Source organism: Scyliorhinus torazame, chromosome 5, assembly GCF_047496885.1.
Source record: "Scyliorhinus torazame isolate Kashiwa2021f chromosome 5, sScyTor2.1, whole genome shotgun sequence".
Lineage (NCBI taxonomy): Eukaryota > Metazoa > Chordata > Chondrichthyes > Carcharhiniformes > Scyliorhinidae > Scyliorhinus > Scyliorhinus torazame.
This window is the reverse complement of record NC_092711.1, coordinates 323,704,833-323,714,640: the sequence shown is the minus strand read 5'-3', so window position 1 is coordinate 323,714,640 and position 9,808 is coordinate 323,704,833. Positions and strand designations below refer to the sequence as shown.

The 9,808-nt window shown below is 63.6% G+C and overlaps 1 protein-coding gene across 1 annotated transcript in view; it reads left to right on the top strand.

Annotated features, from left to right (window-relative positions):
* The first annotated feature begins 3,662 nt into the window (after positions 1–3,662).
* LOC140421321 (transmembrane 9 superfamily member 2-like) overlaps positions 3,663–9,808 on the top strand; it is a 254,618-nt gene continuing 248,472 nt past the window's right edge. Inside the window, exon 1 of the mRNA XM_072505969.1 lies at positions 3,663–3,848. Coding sequence (XP_072362070.1) covers positions 3,687–3,848 — 162 coding nt within the window. The 5' untranslated portion in view covers positions 3,663–3,686. The remainder of the gene's footprint in view (positions 3,849–9,808) is intronic.

Genomic DNA, 9,808 nt, shown 5'->3' with positions numbered 1-9,808 from the left:
CATAACGGATGGGTGGCTCAAGGGCCAATGCCCACAGTTCTACAATATCAGAGACGATCTGGCAGTAGTCAATGGTGTCCTCCTGAAGCTGGACCGCATTGTGATCCCACACAGCTACACGAGGGCCATCTTGGCGTGGAGAAGTGCCGACGGAGGGCCCGAGAGGCTATGTACTGGCCCGGCATCAATGAGGACATCGCTAACACAGTGCTCAACTGCCCCACCTGTCAGCGGTTCCAGCCGGCCCAACCACGTGAGACCTACAGCCCCATGAGTTGGTCACGTCCCCTTGGTCTAAGGTAGGCGTTGACCTGTTCCATGCGCTCGGCAGGGACTATGTTCTGATTGCAGACTATTTTTCGAACTACCCGGAGGTCGTACGCCTGCACGACATCACATCATCGGCGGTCATCCGTGCCTGCAAGGAGACCTTTGCTCGTCATGGCATCCCACTCACTGTGATGTCGGACAAAGGCCCCTGCTTCGCGAGCCAGGAATGGTCCAACTTTGCCAGCAGGTACAACCTTGTGCATGTGACATCCAGTCCCCTGCACCCCCAATCCAATGGCAAAGCGGAAAAGGGCGTCCACATCGTCAAATGGCTCCTCTGCAGGGCTGCCGATGCAGGATCCCACTTCTACCTCGCCTTGCTGGCCAATCGTTCGGCCCCACTCTCCGCGGGCCTGTCGCCAGCCCAGCTGCTCATGGGTCGCACCCTCAGGACCACGGTGCCCTCCATTCACGTCCCAGACCTCGACCACGTTCCGGTCCTTCAGTGGATGCAACAGTCTCGTGCACAACACAAGACGGCGCATGACGCTCGGGCGACTGATCTCCCTGCTCTGGCACCGGATGACAACGTCAGCATCCATCTTCCTGAGGGTGGCTGGTCGGCAACTGCTGTGGTTCTTCGGCAGGTGTCTCCCCGCTCGTTCCTGGTTCGTCTGCCAGATGGTTCTATTCGCCGCCGCAATCGGCGTGCCCTTCGTCGCGTTCCACACTCGCTACGTGATCTCCACCAGTGCCACGCCCTCCTGTTGTTCCTAACCTGGACTATGTGGAGATTCCGAATACTCTGCATCCTCCTCACTCTGCCGTGGCCCAGCCCGTTCCTCAGCCAGTGGCTCCTGACCCACCCTTGAGGCGGTCAACCAGAATTCGTCGCCCACCTCAGAGACTTGACTTATGAGGTTTACAATGTTGGACTCTCGATCTGTTCTGTTATCCTGTTTCATCATTCCAGTAGTTTGTATATTATGCTCATTTCGTATTTGTCGGCACCAGGCACCTTCCCGTGTAAATAGATTAGCCTCATGTACATAGTCATGTAAATAACACGCACACACATAGTCAGGTACATTCACTACACAATATTTAGTGTCACGCAGGCACATGTTCTTTATATAAAAGGGGGGATGTCATAATATACATCAGTATATTATGGTGCAGACACACACACACACACAACAGTTAAAGCTGGTATTGCATTTACCCACAGTTCAAGTATGTTAATATAGTTAACCTAATAATAAAATAGAGTTGCACCACTTCCAGTGTTGGTGACCTGTTTGTGATCCAGAACACCCAACACATCACATACTGAGGACAGTCCCACAGGCCGGCTACTCTTATACTCCTTCAAAGGGGCGGAGCCATGGGCTGAGCCCGTACATGCTCCAACATCCTCCAACATCTCCCCCTGTGGGTGAAGCCATACAATGGCACACAGATAAAACCCACAGGGTTAATAACATAGAACATAACTGGTGAATTAACTGTATTCACATTCACCACAGACACCAGTCAGGCTTCCATCCCGCCTATCAAGGCGCCGTCGTTCCCTCCACCAACTCTCCGGCGGTCGACCAGAATCAGACGCAAGCCCCAGAGACTGGACGTATGAACATTTGTTTTGTTTGCTATGTTCTGTTTTCGCACATTAGACACCTGTTTTTACATGTACATATGTTCCCATCTGCTACTGTATGCAAATAAGTTAGTTTTTCGGTCTACACATGTAAATACTTTCACATAGGCCATAGAAAAACTTTTCAAAAGGGGAGATGTCATGATCTGCAGACATGCACATAATGAGATACAGACAGGCAGCTAATGAACACAGAGAACAGGACATGACCAATCAGCAGGCAGAACACTGGGGACATCTCCAGAGTGAGTCCGGTGTATATATCACATAACACCTACAGCACGTGGCTAAGAGCTAGTCTGGTTCAGTCAGCCAGAGTAATCATACTAGGTGTGGCACCATCGATAACACACGAGATGAGAAGAGATGAAGTCAATCGAGGCATTATTGAGCAGACTTGTTCCCCAGCAGCTCAGTTACAGAGTGCGGCTGCTGGGAGAACCCGGGTTCTTATACCCCGCCTTTCTGGGTGGAGCCCAGTAGGCGGCAGATCCAATCAGGACCCAGTATCTATCAACCAATAGCCTCACGGCATCATGGTGTACCGTATTACCCCTAATACATACCACCACACTAGGTTAGCAGAGAGTCGAACTCACAGAGGATTGAACTAACTGTGTGACAGGTTCAGTAAATCAGATTGAACTAACTTCAAGGTGTGGAGTATCTCTCAGGTAAAGCTGCATCCTGTTGCAGCCCATGTTATCTTACTGTGCTTATTATGAAACTAGGGTGCCCTGTTGCCAGGAAGTGGTTGCCATGGCGCCCGGTTGCTCAGGAACCCTGTTGCCAAGGAGGCCAATTGCTAGGGAGCCCTGTTGCCAGGGAGCTCGGTTGCCATGACGCCCAGTTGTTAAGGAACCTTGTTGCCAGGGAGTGGTTGCCATGGAGCCCTGTTGCTAGGGAGCCCTGTTGCTAGGGAGCCTGGTTGCCGGTAGTGGTTGCCAAGGAGCCCTGTTGCTAGGGAGCCCTGTTGCCAGGGTGTGGTTGCCATTGCACCCAATTGCCAGGAACCCTGTTGCCAGGGTGCCCAGACCGGTTGCCACGGAGCCCAGTTGCTAAGGAGTCCGATTGCATGGAGCTTGGTTGCCAGGTAGTGGTTGCCATGGAGCCCGGTTGCCAGGGAGTGGTTGCCATGGCGCCGGTTGCTAGGGACCCCAGTTGCCCAGAAGTGGTTGCCATGGAGCCCGGTTGACAGGGTGTGGTTGCCACAGAGCCCAGTTGCTAAGGAACCTTGTTGCCAGGGAGTCCGATTGCATGGAGCCAGGTTGCCAGGTAGTGGTTGCCATGGAGCCCGGTTGCCAAGGAGTAGTTGCCATGGCGCCGGTTGCTAGGGAACCTAGTTGCCCGGTAGCCCGGTTGCCAGGTAGTGGTTGCCATGGAGCCCGGTTGACAGGGAGTGGTTGCCACGGAGCACAGTTGCTAAGGAACCTTGTTGCCAGGGAGTCCAAATGCATGGCGCCCGGTAGCCAGGTAGTGGTTGCCATGGAACCCGGTTGCCAGGGAGTGGTTGCCATGGCGCCGGTTGCTAGGGAACCCGATTGCCCGGGAGCCCAGTTGCCAGGTAGTGGTTGCCATGGAGCCCGGTTGCCAGGGAGTGGTTGCTAAGGAACCATGTTGCCCGGGAGCCCAGTTGCCAGGTAGTGGTTGCCATGGAGCCCGGTTGCCAGGGAGTGGTTGCCATGGCGGCGGCAGGAGGCGGGCCGCTGCCGCACCCTCCCACAAGGCCCCGCGCTCCCGCTCGGCCCGCTCCCGCTCCATGTCGGCGCCGTCACTGCAGAGAGGCCGCGGCCGCCTGAGGCCCGGCCCGCCCGCCCTGCTCCTCCTCACCCTCCTGCTCCAGCCCGGCCGACCCTTCTACCTGCCCGGCCTGGCGCCCGTCAGCTTCTGTCAGACAGGCCAGGAGACCGAGAGCTGCAAGGTAGGAGTGAGGGAGGGAGGACGGGCCCTGGACTGAGGTAGGGAACCCGGGCCCTGGACTGAGGTAGGGAACCCGGAGTGAATGAGGGAGGGAGGGGGGTCCTGGAGATGAGGGAGGGAGGGTCCTGGAGATGAGGGAGGGAGGGTCCTGGAGATGAGGGAGGGAGGGAGGGTCCTGGAGATGAGGGAGGGAGGGAGGGTCCTGGAGATGAGGGAGGGAGGGAGGGTCCTGGAGATGAGGGAGGGTCCTGGAGATGAGGGAGGGTCCTGGAGATGAGGGAGGGAGGGAGGGTCCTGGAGATGAGGGAGGGAGGGAGGGTCCTGGAGATGAGGGAGGGAGGGAGGGTCCTGGAGATGAGGGAGGGAGGGAGGGTCCTGGAGATGAGGGAGGGAGGGAGGGTCCTGGAGATGAGGGAGGGAGGGAGGGTCCTGGAGATGAGGGAGGGAGGGAGGGTCCTGGAGATGAGGGAGGGAGGGAGGGTCCTGGAGATGAGGGAGGGAGGGAGGGTCCTGGAGATGAGGGAGGGAGGGAGGGTCCTGGAGATGAGGGAGGGTCCTGGAGATGAGGGAGGGAGGGAGGGAGGGTCCTGGAGATGAGGGAGGGAGGGTCCTGGAGATGAGGGAGGGAGGGTCCTGGAGATGAGGGAGGGAGGGAGGGAGGGTCCTGGAGATGAGGGAGGGAGGGAGGGAGGGTCCTGGAGATGAGGGAGGGAGATGAGGGAGGGTCCTGGAGATGAGGGAGGGTCCTGGAGATGAGGGAGGGAGGGTCCTGGAGATGAGGGAGGGAGGGTCCTGGAGATGAGGGAGGGAGGGTCCTGGAGATGAGGGAGGGAGGGAGGGAGGGTCCTGGAGATGAGGGAGGGAGGGAGGGTCCTGGAGATGAGGGAGGGAGGGAGGGTCCTGGAGATGAGGGAGGGAGGGAGGGTCCTGAAGATGAGGGAGGGAGGGAGGGTCCTGAAGATGAGGGAGGGAGGGAGGGTCCTGGAGATGAGGGAGGGTCCTGGAGATGAGGGAGGGTCCTGGAGATGAGGGAGGGTCCTGAAGATGAGGGAGGGTCCTGGAGATGAGGGAGGGAGGGTGGGTCCTGGAGATGAGGGAGCGAGGGTGGGTCCTGGAGATGAGGGAGCGAGGGAGGGTCCTGGAGATGAGGGAGGGAGGGAGGGTCCTGGAGATGAGGGAGGGAGGGAGGGTGGGACCTGGAGATGAGGGAGGGAGGGACCTGGAGATGAGGGAGGGAGGGACCTGGAGATGAGGGAGGGAGGGACCTGGAGATGAGGGAGGGAGGGACCTGGAGATGAGGGAGGGAGGGAGGGAGGGACCTGGAGATGAGGGAGGGAGGGACCTGGAGATGAGGGAGGGAGGGACCTGGAGATGAGGGAGGGAGGGAGGGAGGGACCTGGAGATGAGGGAGGGAGGGAGGGACCTGGAGATGAGGGAGGGAGGGACCTGGAGATGAGGGAGGGAGGGAGGGAGGGACCTGGAGATGAGGGAGGGAGGGAGGGACCTGGAGATGAGGGAGGGAGGGAGGGAGGGACCTGGAGATGAGGGAGGGAGGGAGAGAGGGACCTGGAGATGAGGGAGGGAGGGAGGGAGGGACCTGGAGATGAGGGAGGGACCTGGAGATGAGGGAGGGAGGGAGGGAGGGACCTGGAGGTGAGGGAGGGAGGGAGGGAGGGACCTGGAGGTGAGGGAGGGAGGGAGGGAGGGACCTGGAGGTGAGGGAGGGAGGGGACCTGGAGGTGAGGGAGGGAGGGAGGGAGGGACCTGGAGGTGAGGGAGGGAGGGAGGGAGGGACCTGGAGGTGAGGGAGGGAGGGAGGGAGGGACCTGGAGGTGAGGGAGGGAGGGAGGGAGGGACCTGGAGGTGAGGGAGGGAGGGAGGGAGGGACCTGGAGGTGAGGGAGGGAGGGAGGGAGGGAGGGACCTGGAGGTGAGGGAGGGAGGGAGGGAGGGACCTGGAGGTGAGGGAGGGAGGGAGGGAGGGAGGGACCTGGAGGTGAGGAGGGAGGGAGGGAGGGACCTGGAGGTGAGGGAGGGAGGGAGGGAGGGACCTGGAGGTGAGGGAGGGAGGGAGGGAGGGACCTGGAGGTGAGGGAGGGACCTGGAGGTGAGGGAGGGAGGGAGGGAGGGACCTGGAGGTGAGGGAGGGAGGGAGGGAGGGACCTGGAGGTGAGTGAGGGAGGGAGGGACCTGGAGGTGAGGGAGGGAGGGAGGGAGGGACCTGGAGGTGAGGGAGGGACCTGGAGGTGAGGGAGGGAGGGAGGGAGGGACCTGGAGGTGAGGGAGGGAGGGAGGGAGGGAGGGACCTGGAGGTGAGTGAGGGAGGGAGGGACCTGGAGGTGAGGGAGGGAGGGAGGGAGGGACCTGGAGGTGAGGGAGGGAGGGAGGGAGGGAGGGACCTGGAGGTGAGGGAGGGAGGGAGGGACCTGGAGGTGAGGGAGGGAGGGAGGGAGGGACCTGGAGGTGAGGGAGGGAGGGAGGGAGGGACCTGGAGGTGAGGGAGGGAGGGAGGGAGGGACCTGGAGGTGAGGGAGGGAGGGAGGGAGGGACCTGGAGGTGAGGGAGGGAGGGAGGGAGGGACCTGGAGGTGAGGGAGGGAGGGAGGGAGGGACCTGGAGGTGAGGAGGGAGGGAGGGAGGGACCTGGAGGTGAGGGAGGGAGGGAGGGAGGGACCTGGAGGTGAGGGAGGGAGGGAGGGAGGGACCTGGAGGTGAGGGAGGGAGGGAGGGAGGGACCTGGAGGTGAGGGAGGGAGGGAGGGAGGGACCTGGAGGTGAGGGAGGGAGGGAGGGAGGGACCTGGAGGTGAGGGAGGGAGGGAGGGAGGGACCTGGAGGTGAGGGAGGGAGGGAGGGAGGGACCCTGGAGGTGAGGGAGGGAGGGAGGGACCTGGAGGTGAGGGAGGGAGGGAGGGAGGGACCTGGAGATGAGGGAGGGACCTGGAGATGAGGGAGGGTCCTGGAGATGAGGGAGGGTCCTGGAGATGAGGGAGGGAGGGAGGGTGGGACCTGGAGATGAGGGAGGGAGGGAGGGAGGGACCTGGAGATGAGGGAGGGAGGGAGGGAGGGACCTGGAGATGAGGGAGGGAGGGAGGGAGGGACCTGGAGATGAGGGAGGGAGGGAGGGAGGGACCTGGAGATGAGGAGGGAGGGACCTGGAGATGAGGGAGGGAGGGAGGGAGGGACCTGGAGATGAGGGAGGGAGGGAGGGAGGGACCTGGAGATGAGGGAGGGAGGGAGGGAGGGACCTGGAGATGAGGGAGGGAGGGAGGGAGGGACCTGGAGATGAGGGAGGGAGGGAGGGAGGGACCTGGAGATGAGGGAGGGAGGGAGGGAGGGACCTGGAGATGAGGGAGGGAGGGAGGGAGGGACCTGGAGATGAGGGAGGGAGGGAGGGAGGGACCTGGAGATGAGGGAGGGAGGGAGGGAGGGACCTGGAGGTGAGGGAGGGAGGGACCTGGAGGTGAGGGAGGGAGGGAGGGAGGGACCTGGAGGTGAGGGAGGGAGGGAGGGAGGGACCTGGAGGTGAGGGAGGGAGGGAGGGAGGGACCCTGGAGGTGAGGGAGGGAGGGAGGGACCTGGAGGTGAGGGAGGGAGGGAGGGAGGGACCTGGAGGTGAGGGAGGGAGGGAGGGAGGGAGGGACCTGGAGGTGAGGGAGGGAGGGAGGGAGGGACCCTGGAGGTGAGGGAGGGAGGGAGGGAGGGACCTGGAGGTGAGGGAGGGAGGGAGGGAGGGACCTGGAGGTGAGGGAGGGAGGGACCTGGAGGTGAGGGAGGGAGGGAGGGAGGGACCTGGAGGTGAGGGAGGGAGGGAGGGAGGGACCTGGAGGTGAGGGAGGGAGGGACCTGGAGGTGAGGGAGGGAGGGAGCGGAGGGACCTGGAGGTGAGGGAGGGAGGGAGGGAGGGACCTGGAGGTGAGGGAGGGAGGGAGGGAGGGACCTGGAGGTGAGGGAGGGAGGGAGGGAGGGACCTGGAGGTGAGGGAGGGAGGGCGGGAGGGACCTGGAGGTGAGGGAGGGAGGGAGGGAGGGACCTGGAGGTGAGGGAGGGAGGGACCTGGAGGTGAGGGAGGGAGGGAGGGAGGGACCTGGAGGTGAGTGAGGGAGGGAGGGAGGGACCTGGAGGTGAGGGAGGGAGGGAGGGAGGGACCTGGAGGTGAGGGAGGGAGGGAGGGAGGGACCTGGAGGTGAGGGAGGGAGGGAGGGAGGGACCTGGAGGTGAGGGAGGGAGGGAGGGAGGGAGGGACCTGGAGGTGAGGGAGGGAGGGACCTGGAGGTGAGGGAGGGAGGGAGGGAGGGACCTGGAGGTGAGGGAGGGAGGAGGGAGGGACCTGGAGGTGAGGGAGGGAGGGAGGGAGGGACCTGGAGGTGAGGGAGGGAGGGAGGGAGGGACCTGGAGGTGAGGGAGGGAGGGAGGGAGGGACCTGGAGGTGAGGGAGGGAGGGAGGGAGGGACCTGGAGGTGAGGGAGGGAGGGAGGGAGGGACCTGGAGGTGAGGGAGGGACCTGGAGGTGAGGGAGGGAGGGAGGGAGGGACCTGGAGGTGAGGGAGGGAGGCGGGAGGGACCTGGAGGTGAGGGAGGGAGGGACCTGGAGGTGAGGGAGGGAGGGACCTGGAGGTGAGGGAGGAGGGAGGGACCTGGAGGTGAGGGAGGGAGGGACCTGGAGGTGAGGGAGGGGAGGGACCTGGAGGTGAGGGAGGGAGGGACCTGGAGGTGAGGGGGAGGGAGGGACCTGGAGGTGAGGGAGGGAGGGACCTGGAGGTGAGGGAGGGAGGGACCTGGAGGTGAGGGAGGGAGGGACCTGGAGGTGAGGGAGGGGGAGGGACCTGGAGGTGAGGGAGGGAGGGACTTGGAGGCTGAGGGAGGGAGGGAGGGACTTGGAGGTGAGGGAGGGAGGGAGGGACCTGGAGGTGAGGGAGGGAGGGACCTGGAGGTGAGGGAGGGAGGGACCTGGAGGTGAGGGAGGGAGGGAGGGAGGGACCTGGAGATGAGGGAGGGAGGGAGGGAGGGACCTGGAGATGAGGGAGGGAGGGAGGGAGGGACCTGGAGGTGAGGGAGGGAGGGAGGGAGGGACCTGGAGGTGAGGGAGGGAGGGACCTGGAGGGGAGGGAGGGAGGGAGGGAGGGACCTGGAGGTGAGGGAGGGAGGGAGGGAGGGACCTGGAGGTGAGGGAGGGAGGGAGGGAGGGACCTGGAGGTGAGGGAGGGAGGGAGGGGACCTGGAGGTGAGGGAGGGAGGGAGGGAGGGAGGGACCTGGAGGTGAGGGAGGGAGGGAGGGAGGGAGGGACCTGGAGGTGAGGGAGGAGGGAGGGAGGGAGGGACCTGGAGGTGAGGGAGGGAGGGAGGGAGGGACCTGGAGGTGAGGGAGGGAGGGAGGGAGGGACCTGGAGGTGAGGGAGGGAGGGAGGGAGGGAGGGACCTGGAGGTGAGGGAGGGACCTGGAGGTGAGGGAGGGAGGGAGGGACCTGGAGGTGAGGGAGGGAGGGAGGGAGGGGACCTGGAGGTGAGTGAGGGAGGGAGGGACCTGGAGGTGAGTGAGGGAGGGAGGGACCTGGAGGTGAGGGAGGGAGGGAGGGAGGGACCTGGAGGTGAGGGAGGGAGGGAGGGAGGGACCTGGAGGTGAGGGAGGGAGGGAGGGACCTGGAGGTGAGGGAGGGAGGGAGGGACCTGGAGGTGAGGGAGGGAGGGAGGGAGGGACCTGGAGGTGAGGGAGGGAGGGAGGAGGGACCTGGAGGTGAGGGAGGGAGGGAGGGAGGGACCTGGAGGTGAGGGAGGGAGGGAGGGAGGGACCTGGAGGTGAGGGAGGGAGGGAGGGAGGGACCTGGAGGTGAGGGAGGGAGGGAGGGAGGGACCTGGAGGTGAGGGAGGGAGGGAGGGAGGGGACCTGGAGGTGAGGGAGGGAGGGAGGGACCTGGAGGTGAGGGAGGGAGGGAGGGACCTGGAGGTGAGGGAGGGAGGGAGGGAG